General features: G+C 37.7%; 1 protein-coding gene across 1 annotated transcript in view; it reads right to left on the minus strand.

Moving 5' to 3' along the window:
- Positions 1 to 15,090, minus strand: part of LOC134529366 (ankyrin homolog) — a 34,471-nt gene extending 19,381 nt beyond the window's left edge. The window contains exons 1-2 of the mRNA XM_063363354.1: positions 14,989 to 15,090; positions 14,680 to 14,780 (exon numbers count right to left, since the gene is read on the minus strand). Of these exons, the coding sequence (XP_063219424.1) occupies positions 14,680 to 14,766 (87 nt within the window). The 5' untranslated portion in view covers positions 14,767 to 14,780; positions 14,989 to 15,090. The remainder of the gene's footprint in view (positions 1 to 14,679; positions 14,781 to 14,988) is intronic.
- Positions 15,091 to 19,810: the final 4,720 nt, after the last annotated feature.

Here is a 19,810-nt window from a genome sequence, read left to right on the forward strand (position 1 = left end):
GTCCGCGTTTCGTAATTAAAAGAGCCGCCGGCGCTAACAGGTGGAAAGGGGGGGTGTCTGGGCCGCCGAAAAATACCGAACTTGCCCGAATACGGGCAGAAAAAAAACTCTAGCAGGAGTCTTGAAGTTTGGCCACACTGGGCGACCGTAGAGAACTCTATCGGAGGAGGCTGAGTTAAAAAGAATCGACTCGCGCCTGGCGTCCATATAACTCAAGGGAGAGCGGTGCTTTTCTCTGGTGCCTTAGAGGGTAGGCAAGCGGAGAAGTTCGCGACTTAGTCGCTAGGTAGTGTTTGCTGTCAGTTCTGGCGCCTTCGTTTTTGCGCGGCAGACCTAGAGAACGGTCACCGGTCCCCAGGGGGTTACGACCGGTCATTGGTCTTACTTGGAACTGAGAAGGGGGGGAGGTGGGGGTAAAATGCAACGTTGGTGGGAAACTACGCCCCGTCGTGGCTACAGAGGGGCGAATATAACACTACGACGTGATGAAAAAGGCGAATCTCAGCTCGTCTCTGCGAACTGGTCGCCTGCAAGCTACAGGCTTGCCTTGCAGTTAGGATCACGAAGGGAAATGATATTACAGGCTTGAGGCGTGACTGAAGGCGGGGGAAATATTAGCCAGAATGCTAGCCTAGCATGAGGCTGGGAAAGAAAATCAGCTCGCCTCTGAGAACAGAGGCTGAGGGCCTGGCCGTAAAGAAAATAAGATGAGGGAAAAAAAAATAATAATATTTCCAAAATATTTCAGATTACAAATTTTTTAAATAAAACGTGCCTAAATACTTAATACACCGCACATACTTCCCCCCTGAAAGACGGAGTCAGGGTGGCCCACTTGAGCCACCAAAAACCTGGGTTCCAGAAACTTACCCTGTACCAGGATCTACTGTAGAAAACTACTTACATATAAAAAAATATCTTGATCAAATCGAAGGTATATTATAATTAATTAATTAACACTTAACGATGAATGAAGTAATGAGGAAAGTTGATCTCAGATGTTGGGAATGGTGTCACGTGACAAATACTCTAAACATGGGCGCTGTGAGGCGGGCCGAAAAGCACTGGGCCGGAACCGGAACTTGGTCCGTCGGGTGCCAGTTAAGAAAGGTGGGGATTTGTGTACCCCTGAAAATAATGAAAGTGGGAATGTAAACCCCTGTACAATAGTCTTCCCATAAAAGGCCGAAGGCATTGGGACTTAGCCCTGCACAATCAGGCCATGGAGAAGACGGTCAAATTTGCTGCTTCCCCGAAGGTAAAACAGATCCTCAGTCCCAGAGTGACACAGGGCCTAAGGGTAAGATTCCCTTGGCGGGTTTTTAAATTATTGGGGTTGGAACCCTAAAAGATCAACAATCCGTATGAATGAATGAATTTAAAAAAAATTAAATATTCGACAAATTTAGAAATTTTAGCGCATACAACTCTGATGTTCAATATAACTAACTAATATTTATTATTTAAAATTTTTCTGCAAACAAAACAATAAATTAACGACTCTTCGCACTCAAATTTAAATTATTTAAAGAAAGGTAAAATGCAATAAACCAACAATTATCAATCAAAAGGATTATAAATTATCATAGAGCGGTTAGATCTTCCATGACTGCTGATAGGTTCCACACTGCCTGAGAGGGGGTTTGAACATAGGCTGTCCAAAGGTGAGTGCTGGGGATCTAACCCAGTAACACTCTATGGTCATAGGATTTTTCTCCTAGAGGACCGAGTCTCGGCTCGTTGGCTCGTAGGACCCTTCTTTTGCGCTGCTCGTTGGCTAGCTTGACCTAGCTCCTATTTTAGAAAAACACATAAAAGAAATCAGTTTGCCGTCTGGAAGTCACGTAGCTCTTACTTAAATAAACCATATCATCGATAGCGATGTAAAAGAAATACAGCTTTGGGGGTAGAATGCAAAGGAAACAAAAAAAATGGCTAGATGTGACAGCTTCTGTGCTCAGAATCTATGTACGTCGCTGTACATCACATGTACGTACAAGGAAAATAAAGAAATAATCACATAAAGGTTTTAACGCTAAATCAATTTAAAACAAACTAAAAACATTATTCTTGCTTAATTTACGAATTATGATTATTAAAAAAAAGGAACGTAATCAGAAATTAAATATATGAAATCGTGGAACAAAATTCATGAAGATTAAAAAAAGCTGTCAGAGAAGTATTACTAAGTTAAAAAAAATAAAACAATTTATGGCAAGCAGCTTGTTCAACACTGAACTTACATCTGGAAAAATTAAAAATTAAAGTATCTTAAATTACATAGAGTGTGCTAGCCTAGAGACGGGATGCTTAAACGTACCCAAATTAATTTAGTGGACCTCTCGTTGGAGGTTGAAAGGATTTCACCACTCTCGGTGATTACTATAAACATTACAATGAGGCTAGTCACCTCGTAGGTACTTAATTTCGGGAAATACGTATTTTGATATGCTTGATTATATTATTATTATTTTATCACTATATTATGTTTTCAAGTATTATTACTTTAATAATGTAAGACGTGAAATTCTTATAAGGCAAATGTCTTTCAGTATAGTTTGAAATCATTATTATGATGGGGGGGGGGAGCCCTTGATATGTAAATTAAAATCTATATTTAAATATTATGTGCGTGTTTATTAGTAATGGCGTTAGTAGCCTAAAAAAGTACTCTTAACTTATAGTTATTTGTTCATATGTAAATTTAATAATTAAATTTAAACACATTTAGTTTACTACTGCGGGACAACAGTGGAAAACTATAAACTTATTTGACTCTCAGTCATAAAGTAACTACGGTGGGCGGAGATAAACAGAGCCCGGCGTCACGACAAAGACGTCAGCTGTGGTCACCCCTTGAAGATAAGCGGGCGGCAGAGGCCGCTCGAAGAAGGAAAGGGGGGGGGGGGGAAACAAACATGACAGCTCCCATGTGGCTGTCGGGAAAAGGATGTGAGCGGAACAGTTGCTCACGTAAAAATTTGCTATGGTCCAGGATTAATTGGACAAAAACAAAAAAAAATATACGTCGCGGACATTCGTCTCGCGCTACTGGGACAGTAAGGTTCCAGGTGAGATTACAGTTGGACACCCCTACGAAGGTCGTACAGAGCGCACAGGGCGCTGAACTGAAGACGAAACCACGAACGTGCGCCGTGAGAGATAAGCAACCTGTAGGGACGGGGGAGGGGTGTCTGTGTCTGCGCCGCGGCAGGGACAACAGCTGTGGCCTGCTGTAAGACGTCTCGCGCGCTACGCGCTAGCCTAAGTCCACACGGGAATTTAACTCAAGATAAATTTAAAAATTTAACTCATTATAACTAGGGGGTGTACCAGCGATCAGTTTACAATATTATTACAATATTATTATTATCAAAAATTAATTTAAAAAAAATTTTTGTACTTTTAATTTTAGTTTAGGTATGCTTATATTTTTCAGGTATGCCTATAGACCAAGGTAACCACGCTCTGCTACCAAGTTGTAACACCCCTCATGCCTCAAAATAGAATTATTTGGAATTAATTAAAAGAGCCTTGGAAACAAGCTGGAAAAAAAATACGTTAAATGAAATGATTTACCAGAGGCGACACGAGGTGGGAACAAACACAATTTAGGAACTTCCTGTAACAAGCAAAGGGGAAGTTGGAGGATCGTTATAATCAATAAAATAAAAACTACACGATTAACTTGATCTATAGTTTCCCTGTTTTATTTGCCCTGATGAATATCATGTTTCAATTATTTTAACATACATACAAAAGATTTAGCAATTTTCCAAGATTAACAAAAGGAACACGAAATTGGGGCTGGCCAGCGCTTACTTAAACTAATTTACATTCTTAGTTTGAAATATAAACATTTGCATTATGAGTGGATGGATCCCATGATTAAATTGATAATTAGTTCTATTCGTTTTACATTTTCTTGAGAAAAACACTGGTCGCTGGTGGGTTGGTCATCCGGCTGAGATAGTACGTCGCTAGGTAAAGGGGAAATGTTGAAATTACATTACCACCCGGGGTCTTCAAACAATCACGTCGGGTGGTAGAAAAGTTTCTTCTAATGTTTCTTCCCACGGAACAGGGAAGGGGGGGAGGCCACGAGATGAGAGTATCAATCTCTCCCGGTCATCGAACCCTGTCTGCAACAGTCCAAATCAAAACTGATTAGAACTGGTATACAGGCAGTCTATGGGGCAGAAAATGCCCGGAAAAAAAATTTAAAGGGAAAAAGGAGGGTTCGCGAATCATCACTCACCAAAACAGGGGAGTTGCCCAGCACGCTGCAGTCGAGGAGTCAGCCAGGCTCGGGAGCTCGCGAATTGCGCGGCAGGACACGGATGATTTCTTCATAATAATAAATTTCAAAGGGAAATAACTAAACTATGCAGACAGACTAATCTACTAAAATGGACTTGAGGGATAGCATCCCTTATACAAGGCGACTACATATTCGTTAACGGTCGGATGAAATCTAGCCGATTCGCGATGGAGGTCTGTCTGCAGCCGCGACGCGAGTTGATCTGTGTGTCGCAGCAGTCCGCGTTTCGTAATTAAAAGAGCCGCCGGCGCTAACAGGTGGAAAGGGGGGGTGTCTGGGCCGCCGAAAAATACCGAACTTGCCCGAATACGGGCGGAAAAAAACTCTAGCAGGAGTCTTGAAGTTGGCCACACTGGGCGACCGTAGAGAACTCTATCGGAGGAGGCTGAGTTAAAAAGAATCGACTCGCGCCTGGCGTCCATATAACTCAAGGGAGAGCGGTGCTGCTCTCTGGTGCCTTAGAGGGTAGGCAAGCGGAGAAGTTCGCGACTTAGTCGCTAGGTAGTGTTTGCTGTCAGTTCTGGCGCCTTCGTTTTTGCGCGGCAGACCTAGAGAACGGTCACCGGTCCCCAGGGGGTTACGACCGGTCATTGGTCTTACTTGGAACTGAGAAGGGGGGGAGGTGGGGGTAAAATGCAACGTTGGTGGGAAACTACGCCCCGTCGTGGCTACAGAGGGGCGAATATAACACTACGACGTGATGAAAAAGGCGAATCTCAGCTCGTCTCTGAGAACTGGTCGCCTGCAAGCTACAGGCTTGCCTTGCAGTTAGGATCACGAAGGGAAATGATATTACAGGCTTGAGGCGTGACTGAAGGCGGGGGAAATATTAGCCAGAATGCTAGCCTAGCATGAGGCTGGGAAAGAAAATCAGCTCGCCTCTGAGAACAGAGGCTGAGGGCCTGGCCGTAAAGAAAATAAGATGAGGGAAAAAAAAATAATAATATTTCCAAAATATTTCAGATTACCAAATTTTTAAATAAAACGTGCAAAATACTTAATACACGGCACAAATTAAACCAACGTAACATGTATTTCGTTTACAAGAGGACCAAGAACCCATCAAAAAGAAAGCACATTTTGGAAGCACCATCAACAAAAAGGAAGTATCATCAACAAAAAGACAGCACATTTGGAAGCACCAACAACAAAAATGCAGCACATTTGGAAGCACCATCAATAAAAAGGAGCGCATTTGGAATCACAATCAAAAAGGCAGCACATTTTAGAAGCACAAAAAATAGGCACCACCATCATCAAAAAGCCAGCACATTTAGGCAGCACCTTCAATAAAAAGGCAGCACATTTTGGAAGCACCATCAAACAGGAAGCACATTTGGAAGCACCATCAAAAAGGCAGCACATTTTGGAAGCACCATCAAAAAGGAAGCACTTTTGGAAGCACCATCACAAAAGGAAGCACATTTGGAAGCTCCATCAACAAAAAGGCAGCATTTTTGGAAGCACAAGTTACGAGAACTAAGTCTTAGTTAGAAATCAGAATACAAGAAATAAAAACATTAAATTTTTATAATTTAAATTATTTATTTTATTTCTTCACATTATACAAATGCAAGTAAAACAAGCCATTATTGTATGCAGCCAGCCTCCTTCACTTCTTTGAGTATGAAGGATATATCTTTGATGCTCGAATAGTATCCTGCACAAAGCGAGCCATGTTGAAGTCTTAGCTTGTCAACTAATATGTTGGGATCTTTCCATGATTTGTAATCAATCTCTTCTACCACCATCTTCCTTGGACGTTTATAATAAATATTATGATCTCTGGCGTCTTCCGTTTTAACACCAAACTCAGGGTAGCTGTCATTATCGAGACAGTGATCATCACAAGCTTGATCAGATTTTTTTAATATATCACAACGTTTCCATAGTTTCGGTCTCCGGGCACCGTCACATTCTTCGATCTTGTCAGCTTTAGGTTCTTCATCACAGTCTATGCCTTTGTCAACAGCGTCAGAGTCACTGTAATAATCACCGTATAAGGCATCGTCTTCACCCAGATTACCGTAAGAATTCGATGTCGATGATTTTGAAGTGTCTTCATCGTCTTCATGCTTCCTTTTTAGGAGTCTATTATTTTTACAAAGTCGGAAAAATCGACTTGAATTCGGCTGGAATATATTCTAATTTTTTATGTTAAGGATTCTTCCATTGTCTTCATTCTTCCATAAATCATCAACCTCAATCAATTTAAGTTCTTTGTCTAGAACGGAAGAGCCAGGAAAATTATTCTCGTAATGCAGATCACTCTTCCTAAGCCTAGTAGATCCATCGTTGTCCTCTAACTTGTACGCAGGCTTGGCGTACAAGGTCTGTCATGTCTGTTTAAGCTCTCTCTCCGCATAAACTACTTGCTACATCGAACAAAACTTATCATATTGCGTAGTGGATTTATAACACAGTCATTCTTATCGTGTTGACTTCCATTCTTTCTCAAGATAAATTCTTTGCTGCAAAACTTACACCTGTGTTCTTTAGATACAGAGAAAGATCCCGAATCAGGATTTATATTAATTACTGAGACTAATGCCAGATGCAACTGAGTGTTTTAAACTATTTTCATTACTTAAAAAGAATTTTTTTCATATTTCATCAGCGAGAAATAATTTATCTCATGCAAAGGTATTTGTTGCAAGTAGTTCTGCTTTTCAACAACAGATGTCACCAGATGTTGCTTGTAGGTAAATAATATTTAGTTCTTTTATGCGGGATGCGGGATGCTCACTAACGATCGCAAAAGTAGAATGGCTTCGCTAGACTCCGAGGAGAAGGAAGTTTGTCCTTCCTGTTAGTGCTTCTTAGATTTCTCAGAGATTATTATTATTTGACTGAGTAATGACATTTTTTTTAAATTTCCACCTGATAAAAATATTGCAAGTGTTGATTAAGTAGCAGAAATTAACTAATCAAAAGTAACCTTGAATAAAATGACATGCCTCATTAAGTAAATATCGTTCATGCAGAGATCAATTTCTCATCTGTAACCAGAAGCACTCGGAGAAAACCATCAGATGTGTAGTCAGGAATAATCAGAAGCACTAAGAGAAAAACCATCAAAATATTGTCAAGAATAATCAGGAGCACACGGAGAAAACCACCATAATATTGACAAGAATAATCGGAAGCACAGGGAGAAAACCACCAGAATTTTTCTTTGATATCATAAAATTACAGAAAAAAAATTAATAAAAAATTTGAAGCAGTCTGGCACTGTATAGCATTCCTTCCCCTCCTTTTCCCTTACCACTATTTCTTTACCCTCCCTCTCCAACTTCCCCTTTCTACCCCGCGTCCTGACGAGTTGTTTCCCGGCCATGTAATGTAATGTTTCGTAATTGCTATCAATGTTGGACCCTTCAGGTCATTTTGATTTGAGTTTCTTTTGCTCACGCCTAGTACTGCCCGTAGATTTGCATAATATTTCTGCGGTTGTATATGGGCATGCCACGAAAGCATTGGACCCTTTTTGTCAAGCCGCATTATTATTTCTTTCTCGCTTTTTTTTCAGCATAGCGGCCCATATCACTTGTTTGCTACTTCCAACGCTTCGCCACCATGCCCGATTTACTCCTACATTTTTTTTAATTGTATGAATGGTCGTATTTATTTGTTTTCGCATCCCGCGGGAGCGCTTGAGGAGCGCATGATTATTATAAATTGCTAACCTATAATTATGTCATATAATGTATGTCACATGTTCCATTTTCGCTCTATAGGCATTTTATGAATAAAAGTATTGTACTTTTCTAGATATTTATATTAGATTTGCTAAACCACCAGCTTTCCACTGTCGTTGGGTTTTAATGTAAAAATCCTCTCCCATGCTTTGTCTTTGTGTGTTGTAGTTTAGGTGGCTACAAATTTAAAATTAAAAAAAAAAATCTGGCTTGTACTAGTACTCTAACTTTGCACGACAATTATAAGTTCACAAGCTAGCAGAGGTTGGTGTTAAAACGTAAGACACCGGAGATCATAATATTTATTATAAACGCGCAAGGAAGATGGTGGTAGAAAAGATTGATTACACATTAAGGAAAGATCCCAACATATTGGTTGAACAGCTAAGACTTCAACATGGCTCGCTTTGTGCAGGAAAATATTCGAGCATCACAAATATATCCTTCATACTCAAAGAACTGAAGGAGGCTGGCTGCATACAATAATGGCTTGTTTTACTTGCATTTGTATAATGTGAAGAAATAAATTAAATAATTTAAATTTCGTATAAAAATTTAATGTTTTTATTTCTTGTATTCTGATTTCTAACTTAGACTTAGTTCTCATAACCTGTGCTACCAAATGTGCTGCCTTTTTGTTGATGGAGCTTCCAAATGTGCTTCCTTTTGTGAATGTGCTTCCAAACGTGCTTCCTTTTGTGATGGTACTTCCAAAATGACCTGCCTATTTGATTAAGCTTCCAAAATGTGCTGCCTTTTTGATTGTGCTTCCAAAATGAGCATCCTTTTTTGATGGTGCTTCCTAATGTGCTTCCTTTTTTGATGGTACTTACAAAATGTGCTGGTTTTTTATTAATAGTGCTTCCTAAATGTGCTGGCTTTTTGATGATGGTGGTGTCTATTTTTTGTGCTTCTAAAATGTGTTGCCTTTTTGATTGTGATTCCAAATGCGCTCCTTTTTATTGATGGTGCTTCCAAATGTGCTGCCTTTTTGTTGATGGTGCTTCCAAATGTGCTGTCTTTTTGTTAATGGTACTTCCTTTTTGTTTATGGAGCTTCCAAAATGTGCTTTCTTTTTGATGGGATTCTTGGTCCTCTTGTAAGCGAAATACATGTTACGTTGGTTTAATTGAATATAATTAGCTGATGTTGAGGAAGGTCGTGAGGTTCGGAAATAACTGGTCTATACGTCTGACATTGTTTATGAGCCGGCTTCGCGGTCCGAAGACGATTGGTCTATATGTGTGTATGGCTTTGTACATGAACGGTTTAGAGGTTATTCTAAGTATCAAAAACTAGACTTTCATGTTAGGCTTATCGGCAACGTATTTAAATCATCGAACACTGTTGTACATTGTCTTGTGTTGTTTTTCGTAGAGTTAATGATTGATAAACTTCATGAAAAGTAATAAAAACCAAAATATAATTTTATTTATTAATTATTTATTTACACCTTTCACTGGTCAAGGATCGAACCGAGGGCAGGAATTCATCGATTCAATATGTAAATTAATAAGTGATTTTTTTTATGAATTTTGGATTGTTTTCCGAATCTCTAGCTAAATAATTACATGATTTCAATATGGTGCCCAAATTTCATGAAGGCAGGACACCTCAGTAATAAATTATTACTGCACTCTATCAGGTTAGAATAAAACTAGCATAATGTTAATGTACTATATAAGACGAGTACACACACAAGATTGTGTCCTCCAGCAAGCGAAAACAAGATGGTGGCAATACCCTCTAGCAGGTAATAGCTCGTGGTATCATGTACTGAACATAAAATGACGGAATCATTATGGACATCAAGGTGAAGGTCAAATTTCAAGGTCAATGTTAAATTTCGTGTCAATGACAAATTTCAAGGTCATGGTCAAATTTCAAGGTCAAGGTCAAATTTCAAGGCCAAGGTCAATTTTCGAGGTCAAGGTCAAATTTCAAGGTCCAGGTTAAATTTCAATGTCAAGGTCAAATTTCAATGTCAACAGTCGAGGTCAAAGGTATGGTGAACAGAAAATTATACTAACATGTCATTAGCACACTCTAGCAGACGAAAAAAATTATGGCAGCCTCGAGCGGACGCAGACAAGATGGCGGACATGACGTCATACTAGTTGACAATATATACCTTGTTATTAGTGGTGGTACGTCGGTCTGTAGGTGGCTGCTGTGGAGGAAGGATCTGTTTTTTTATTTTTTGCTCTTCCCGGTTTCGAACCGAAGACGGGAATCGATCTAATCAATCAGTATTCTAATAAGTTAATTTTTTGATGAATTTTGAATTTTTTTCATTAAAATCGGATAATAAATAAAGATTTTCATGATAGCGGCCGTATCGAAAATTGATAGAAGTGGTGACAAAATTCGGAATGTCGTTTGTGGCATGTCATTTTTTTTTTACTTTTTATTGAGAATTTTTTTAATATAATCATTAATTACTGGTTTTCTTTCGCCGGAAATCGAACCGAGGACCAAAAACCATTAGGTAACCAAACATTTGAAGTAGGCAATTTTTAAAATATTTTTTGGAATATTTTCTGAATTACTAGCATTAAAATTACGGATTTTCAAGATGGCGGCCATAGCGATAATTGCAACGGTTACATCTTAATACAAGATGGTGATTTTGTCTCGAACAGGTGATGATATTATTATTACTTCAAATTTAAAAAAAATTAAAGTCCGAATATGCATGTTATTTTTATGTATACCTTATTTAATTCTCAGTTAGTTAACTGTCTCGATGGCCGTGCGGTTAAAGGCGTATGTTTTTCAACCTAGCAGTCAGAGCTGCGATGGTTCGAATCACAGCGATTCCAATGTATTTTGCATAAAAAAAATTAATTTTATATTTCGATAAGGACCATAATAGCTATGGTAGGTAATGTTACATCGACCTTAGGTGATGAGACAGAGCGACGCTGGCGCTCTGTAGGAACAAACAGCAGAAACAATTTTACGGTATCCAAGATGGCGGTCTCTAGTGGAACAGAAAAAAAATTAAGAGCGATGGTTGCGCTCTCTAGGAAAAAACAGCAGAAACAAAGTTGACGGTATCTAATATGGCGGCGTCCAGAAGAACAGAAAAAATCAAAATTGTTTTTTATGAGTGAGTGGGGCGCTCGATTTAAAGATGACGGATCAAAGATGGCGGATTCAGGATGGCGGATCCAATATGGCCGTTGCGGTCAAGGTCAAGGTTAAAGGTCAAGGTAACGGACATCCAAGATGGCCGCCGTGACGTTACAATTCAAGATGGTGGTTGGGTACCTCGCACCTCGCCACGGACCCGTGTGCCCGGAGCCCCATTTACACACTACTTACAAGGATTGTCGATTTACCCCCTCATCCCTTCCGCTTCCCGTGCGACGCTGATAGCTTGACACCCGAAACCTGACAGCTGCGGAGTTACGCGATCCGCCGACACGTGTTTCGAAAGATTTCTGCCATCGGGTCGGCGCGGAATGACGCGACAGGCCCCAGCCGTGCTCGTGAATTCTAGAAATGGTGTCTGTGATATTTAAGCCGAGGACACTAGAGTGAGAGAGTTCAGTCGGGAGTTCTCCCGCGGCGGAGTTTCCGGGGGGATAGTTCCGCGGGTGTGGCAGAGCGGCGAAGTCCTTGGACGAAGGTTCCAGGGCAGGGATAGAGTGAGTTCAGAGGAGTATGGAGTTTTCCCGCGGCGGAGTTTCCGGGCGATAGAGCGGCGAAGTCCCTGTACAAAGGTTCCAGGGCAGAGAGTTCAGTTCCTGGCGATAGTGTCGCGGGCGCGGCGGAGTCCCGAGTGAAGTTCCGAGCGAGGCGTCGAGTTGATCCTCGGCGAAGGGAAGTCGACGGAGGTCCGCGAGGGGTGCTGCGGAAAGATTTGCGCCAAAGGTGCGGCCCAGCGAGTTGTGCGGTGTGTGAAAACGAGTGACTGGAGATGCTACATTTTTAAGTGTAATTAATTATTTGGCATTTTTAGATTATTTGTTAGTGAAGTAAATAGTGGCAATAAATAAAACTGTGTGGTAGTAAAATCTTTAATTGAGCTATCCTTTATAAACCCGCTATCGTAACAGATAGTATGACTTGATTACAGCAATCTTTGTTTTCGTTTGCAGGATGCCATCTTCTTGTTTTCGTCTCATGGAGGTGGTGATCTTGTTTTTGTTTGCAGGATGCCATCTTCTTGTTTTCCTCCATGGAAGTGGTAATCTTGTTTTCGTCTGCTAGATGACGAAATCTAATATTCATCTGCTGAAGGCTGACAGATAATTCCGACCTTACGGCCGGCATCCTCACGTTCCCCTCCCACATATGCGCCCTAATAGGGTAGGGTGAGAGTAACATTCCAGATACTTTTTAATACATTCCATAGCTTTGAAAGGAACAAACTGTTAGTAATCGCTCCCTTTTGTTGATCGGGAGGGAATGAGAGCTTTGGCAACAACCAGCGGCTGGGGCCACCAACCCAGCATAGTCACTACGAGCTAGCGATCAATATAGGCCATGTCATCATCTACCTACTGTAGGCTGGTTGAGTAGGAACTTGAGTTACTTTAGGACTTTCCACCGTATTTTATTAAAGAGAGTGTTTTTCTTAATAATGTATATATATATATATTTGGATTGGTCAAGTATCGAACAGGACAGGAACCAATCGAATAAATATTTAAAATAATTATTAGAGGAATTTTTGAATTTTCCCGATTTTAAAGATAAACATTTCGGAATTTTCAATATTGCATCCAAATTTCAAAATGCTACAGTAATAATAAACGATTACTGCACTCAAGTGGGTAAAAATTAAACTAACATAGTGGTAACGTTCTCGAGTAAACGAAAAAAATTAGCCGCCTCTAGTAGACGAATAAATGAAAACTACCTCCATCAGATGCAAACAAGATGGTGGTCATGACGTTATACTAGCAAAAGATGTATATATATATATATTTATATATATATATATATATATACACACATTGTCAGTAGTGGGAGGTCAGTCTGTCGCTGGCTTCCGTGAACGAAGGATATGTCTTTTTTTTGCCCTTATCGGTTTCGAACTGAGGAACACATTGTTTAAATGCGTTTTGGAAATAATATTTTATTTAAATTTGATTAATTAAATCTTTAAATATATTTTAAAATTATTCCCCTTAATATCTTATAGGTACGGATTTTTCAGTATGGAGGCAGTGGCAACATATTCCAAGATGGCGGAATGTTTTTATTTTAATTTTTTTAAATGTTTATAAAAAATTTAATTTTTCCCGATTTTCTAGCAAAAAAATTATGGCTTCTCAAGATATCCGCTATTACGAAAATTGCAAGGTTCTAGAAATTAACATGTTGGGCGTAACTAAATGTGTAACAATGAGGTCATACACATCCCAGATGATGGGTGTAACGAAACGTGTAACATTTCTAGAATCCAAGATGGAGGTCTTAACGAAATGAGCAATGATGAAGTATTAATTCTAGATGACAGAATATTATATTTAATTTTTTGTTTAATTAAACACTTTTTTCTAGCATAAAATATAAGGATTTTCAAAATGCCTGGTGAAACGATAATTACAACAGTTAACGTCATAATTCAAATTGGCGACCATGGCATCCTAATCGACAATGTTTTTACCTCGGAAGCTTAGGGAGGCTTGTAGATGCGGACTCTTTGCTGACTTTTCAAGCCACTGGCCTTTTTGAGGACTAAACTGGGATATTTTCCATAAAAACGGGAATTTTTTTCTCGAAATAGAGAAATTTTGGCGGGATTTTTTTCCAGAACACTGGACATTTTGGGCAAATGTTCAGTGATTGATTGAGAATTGTGACCAATTTTGAAGGTAAATTCTATTTCAAGGTCAAAGATCATCCAAGGTGGCGTCGGCAATCCTGAATCCTCAGCCTGAAGCCTGGGTCAGGACATAAATTTGTAAAATAATTATGTTCTATGAAGTTGTAAGCAAGTAACTATATCTAAGGTATTTTAAATATTTTAACCTGCTAATTTTTTGAAAATATTTTTTTTTTATCGATCAGAGGTGTTATTTTTTAGTTTCTAAATTGTCATGACTTAAATATTTTTTTTTGTGAAATTCTTTTTATAATATTATTTATAACATTGTTTTATAATAATACTTTCAAATACGGTATCAAGATTTTGACTATTTCATTGGTATTATTAGACTATTTTTACGTGTAGGTATATTAACCTTCTCTACTATAAGTTACTGTATTTATATTCACAAAATTAATACTTTGTTAAAATTCGTATCAAATTAAGATAACAATTATTACCTTTAATACAGTATTACTGACAAAATTTGACTGTCAAGTAAGATAGCCGCAGGTATTAAATTTTAATTGTTTAAAATTATTTCAGTTTGAAGAATGTTGTTTCATTGCATATAATTTTATCTTTGAGACTAAAATTAACAAATAATATTTTTCTTTTGTGTTGATATATATTTTTATTGTATGTGCTCAATACGTACTAAGCTTAAAAGAGAAGGTTAACAAAGATTATAGTAACTTTCACACTAAGCGCTTACAAAAATAACATGATTGACGCTGGGATTTCATATAAAAATCACGCACCTTGACGATTAAATACATGTAATGTGTTGGCTTGGAAACTGCCCAATATCACATGAAGTGAATTAACGTACTTACTTTGTTACGGTCCAGGCTACCCGCAGCTGTCTCGACCGCAAGAAACGATACGACCATAATGCTTATCTGTGCGACCCTGTGACCCATGTTGAATATTATATCTGAAAATGTAACAAGTTATTCATTAATTCATTGCATGTATGAATATAGCACATTAAAAAATTACAATGCAAACATGCTTCTTCTTGAAATAAACTGAAATGAAAAGAAATTCTGAATTTTCAAATTTCTAACAGCGATTAAGTATAAATAATCCTTTAAGCTTCTAAGTAAACAGATGTTGGGACTAATTTAAGCAGTTAGACTTGCCAGGAAGTTAGGATAGAGCTGTGGACACCAGTGCTGTTCTCAGATGACGAGTCCCCGAAGTGTGACAACTACTGTTCCATGCAGTCAACGTCTGTACGCTGAGACTGCCGATAAGTATCTGAGGTCATCAGCCAGTGTTTAGAGGTTACGTCTGCAAATAAGCAAGCAAACGGATAAAGTCACGAGCAATTTTTAAATTCATATCTGGTTTCTTGGTATTCATCTGTCGTCGTTTGCTTATTAGCGTTTATTTCGACTGTAATGTTTAAATTGAATATATTTATCTTAGGAACACCCACGTATAAACACGTTTTACTGTAAACTCCTAGAACTTTATTATATTGCATGGGATATGAAAAACGTAAGCAATCAAATGCTATTTATGTAAACATGTTACACAAAGTAGTTATAAAAATAAAAAAAAGATTTGTCTAAATTTTCACATTTGTGGCATAATGCTTTTTATGTTTTTCTTATATATTTTTTAGTCCTCTATAGAAAACCATTTTTTAAATATAGTTAGCGAATCATTTTGATGTTATGACTGCTTACATTTGCCAAAAACACTAGCTCTTAATAAATAAACGAAAGCTTAACAAATTCTTTATAAAAAATGCTATAATTATTATCAACTCATGTATTTCCTTTAAATGGTTTTGTAATATTTTTAACTGTCTTAAATTCTCATGAATTTTAATAACAAGATTTTTTTAAAAAGCTAATAACATTAATTTGTATATATCTGCACAAGTTAAATAATGAGGAAACTTTCTATTTAGAACTGGATACGTTTTAGATTTTTGAAACTTTTTTTTTTCTACAGTCTACCTAATTTTGGCAGTCTTCTTCTAACAAATTACTCATTTTAGGCAATAACAACAATTAAAATCAATATTTTGTGAAATACAGCGCAATCTTGTATTTTTTAATATAAAATGTAAGCGTTTATATAAGGATACTTTAGTAATAACAATTTATAATATCGCACTGGAGTATAATATTAAAGTAGCTCCGGCCTTGGAGCTGGAGAGTCTTATCTATAGGTTCAATGATCGACAGTCCTCTGACTGCATGGCGGCCATGTTGGATGACCTTAACCTTGAAAATAGGCAAAAAAAAAGACTCCAAATATGCCAAATAATTGCCAAAATTTACATAAAGTTCCAGGTTTTAGAAAAAAGTATTCGTCAAAAAATCCAAAATATCTGAAAAACATTTAATTTTCCAGAAAGAAAAAAAAATACTCAAAAACTTGGAATTTCAAAATTCTTCAAAATATTTTTGTATTTATAAGAACGAAAAATCTTAATAAGCACCTTTTTTTTCCTCGTCAACCATCCACCATTAAGTCGATGATGACATTGTGACCACCATCGTAGAATTGGTAATAATTAAACGAGAAATTCAGAAAAAAACTAAACATCATTCAAAATAATTACTTGGTGCTTTCTTTGTTATATGTAAAAAAATAATATTAAAAGTTTTTATTAACGTTTACCATAAAAGGGACATGTTGAAGAAATAAAACAAAATAACAAATTATTACAAAAATTCTACAAGTACAGAAAAATCAACTTGATAACGAATATATCACTGAATTTTCGGTCGACGTCGCAGTCGCCATCATCAGGGATCAGTTACATCTTAAGTTTATTACAAATTGTCCTGCCTTTAATAATATCTCCTGAGAGGGGTGTGTTTCCCGATTGGCTGCAATCATAGTCTTCCGTTTTCTGCTTGGCCTGTTAGTTAGGCTAATCGGAGCTTGACTTCTGTGATTGGCTGGGAGTGCTGGCCAATCAGTGGTCTCTTCTCTTCTGGTTGGCTGGGCTGTTTGGCAAACCAGAGACGATATGTTGTTGGATGGAAAGCTAAGTTTTAACGATTTCTCAGTGTTCTCCTGATTATACCTGTCTAGATGGCTGTAAGATTTCTCCGTGTGCTCGTGGTTATTCCTGACAATATTTTGTTAGTTTTCTCCATTTGCTCCTGGTTATTTCTGGCAAGGCTGCTGATGCTCTCCGTGTGCTTCAGGTCATTTCAGGAAAAACCATCACTATATAATTTGCAACTTGCGCGCCGGCATTTAGACGCCCGCCGGCTCTTCCCCTTCCCTCGTTCCCCTTAAATTCCCTCCCGCCATCCCTTATGACGTCCGAGTGACGTAGTCACCTCCTTCCAGGCCTACTGAATGCAACACTAGCGCCATCTGGATTTTTTATATATAGGGCTGTTTTTCATTTGCTCGTTCTGTTCTGTTCCGGGAGCGATCGCCGTGAGGGGTGCTTCGGTGTTGCGCCATGTTACGCATGGCTAGGAGGTGCTTTCTTGTTTGTGTCTTATATTTTTTTTCTTGATAGTTCAGTAGTTTGCCTTCTGCGTCCATGTTTGCCTTCTTTTACTTTTGGGCTCGTAAAGTAATGATTTCTGGACACCGACTATATTTCGTAATTATCTGGTATGCATTGCCAGTGTATTTTACATAAATTGCATTATTTGGCTTTCCCTAGTTATTTTTCTTATGTTTCTGCGAGGCTATGTGTTTTCTTAAAGTTAAATTTTTCCTGGCCTCCTTGTTTGCCTTGTGTTCACTTCGAACTTGTTACTTGTTTCAGACCCATTTTCCGTTGGGGCGTATGCCGGTTTCTCCGTCGCACCTCTTACGTCCGGACAGACAGCATTTACTCTGTAATTTCTTGTGTGAATTTTAATAACGATAGCACGTAAATTGTTTACTGACTTTTGTATTGATCACGTGTATTTACGTAATTTTTTGTACTTAACATTGCTCCCGCTTTCTTGGCAGTTCACTTGTCATGTGTTGTCCGTCCATATTCATATGGGGCTTGAGTTAATTGATAATAAAGTTGTGTATTTCTGCCACGATATTAATGCTTTTTTCAATTGGGGTTTTTGGCTTAACTTTTTGCACAACACGTCTGGCACTCTGCCTGACCCTAATACCAGGGCCAATGCTTTTTTGTTATTTATGTTAATGTAATTTAGGTAAAGTGAAGTGGACCCCCCCCCCCCCTTCCACTTCACGATACTTAAAAATTTTTATTTTTTTGTTAATGAGACAAGAAATTGCATTTTGAGTTTCATTTAATGTCCGAATTCCTGTTACCCAAACAGCAATTACAATTTTTTTTATCATGCGTAATACAAACGAAATAAGATATGTTACTGAGTCGATTACTATGTCTTGTAAAAGTTGAGAAATACAATAATGCAAGACGAAATTTCTTCTCTTTGATGTCTTGCGATCGTAACAGAGCATCCCGCATTCCACATAAAATTAATAATATTTACCTCAACACTACACGTGTTGCCATCTGTTGGCAGGAATAGGAACTACTTGCAACAAGTTTCTTGTACGAGTTAAATTAACTCTTGCTGACAAAATATTTAAATGTATAGGTACATATAAGAGCGATAATATTGGTGAAAATGTTTCCAAACAGAGTCCGTTCGACCCTATTCGGATAATTTTCGGTAAATATGTAGAGTCGCGGTATATGTGAAAAAAATTCTAAAAATCCGAAAATACCTTTATTTTATGCTCTTTCACATCCTCTTTTCAAATCATCCGGCGGAGATAAGAAATTCCAAATACTTTAGGAGATATCGAATTTTTTAATTTTCATCACAATACCTGCGTATTCATGCTGCGATTACCATTGTTTCTTGTTTACGAGTATCTATTATGTTTCTTATTGGACAATTTTGTCACGTGACAGTTCCGTGATTGGCCAGTATTCAAATGAACCAATACGTGATTATTAATTTATTAATTAATGTTCCGTCGGAGGTATCGCGACGTAGGTGAACGACTACATCATTTCCTTCTAATGGCAAAGGAAATGTTCCCGCCTTCAACTTAGGTGGACTTTTAACGTTTCTAATTTTAAAGTCTTATTTTTTTATTTGGATATTGTTGCGCAAGTGTTAAGTAACAAAAAAAATTTACGTGAGTTGTTAATATTCATAATTTGTCCGGGTTTGTTAGGTCAGGTCAGTTACATTATAAATACTTTAAAACTAAAGAACCATTGAAATTAAATCATATTATTTTTAATGTACGCTTAGTTTGAAAGTATTCATAATGTAACTGACTTGACCTATTTTTTATTTTTTTATTAATGTATAGCTGCAATTGGGTACAAAGTGCCCGGTGGCAAGCAATCGACCATTTTAGTTCCTACTGTTCATCCTTTGTCCCGGTTTGTTTGGTTAGGTCAGTTACATTATAAATATTTTAAAACTAAACAGCCATTAAAAATAATTCACATTATTTTTTATGTCCGCTTAGTTTGAAAGTATTAATAATGTAACTGACCTGACCTAATCGACCATTTTATTTATTACGCATTCACGAACACACGGCAAAATAACAAAAATGGCGTCGTTCGAATGGTTGTACAGGTGTTGTATTGCTAAATTAAAAAAATTCGATATCTCCTAAAGTATTTGGAAATTCTTATCTCTGCCGGTTTCAATGAAAAGAGGAAGTGAAAGAGCATATAATAAAAGTAATTTCAGAATTTTAGAAGTTTTTTTCGCAAATACCGCTACTCTACATGTTCAAAATTAAAAAAATTCGATATCTCCTAAAGTATTTGGAATTTCTTATCTCCGCCGGTTGATTTGAAAAGAGGAAGTGAAAGAGCATAGCATAAAAGTATTTTCGTATTTTGATCATTTTTTTTCGCATATACCGCTACTCTACAAATTTACCTAATTTTCTTATTGAATATTGTAAGACAATTTTTATTACACATCAAGAACAGTCATTGTTGATTCATTTTATCATCGTCGGGAA

Source organism: Bacillus rossius, chromosome 1 (assembly GCF_032445375.1).
Source record: "Bacillus rossius redtenbacheri isolate Brsri chromosome 1, Brsri_v3, whole genome shotgun sequence".
NCBI lineage: Eukaryota > Metazoa > Arthropoda > Insecta > Phasmatodea > Bacillidae > Bacillus > Bacillus rossius.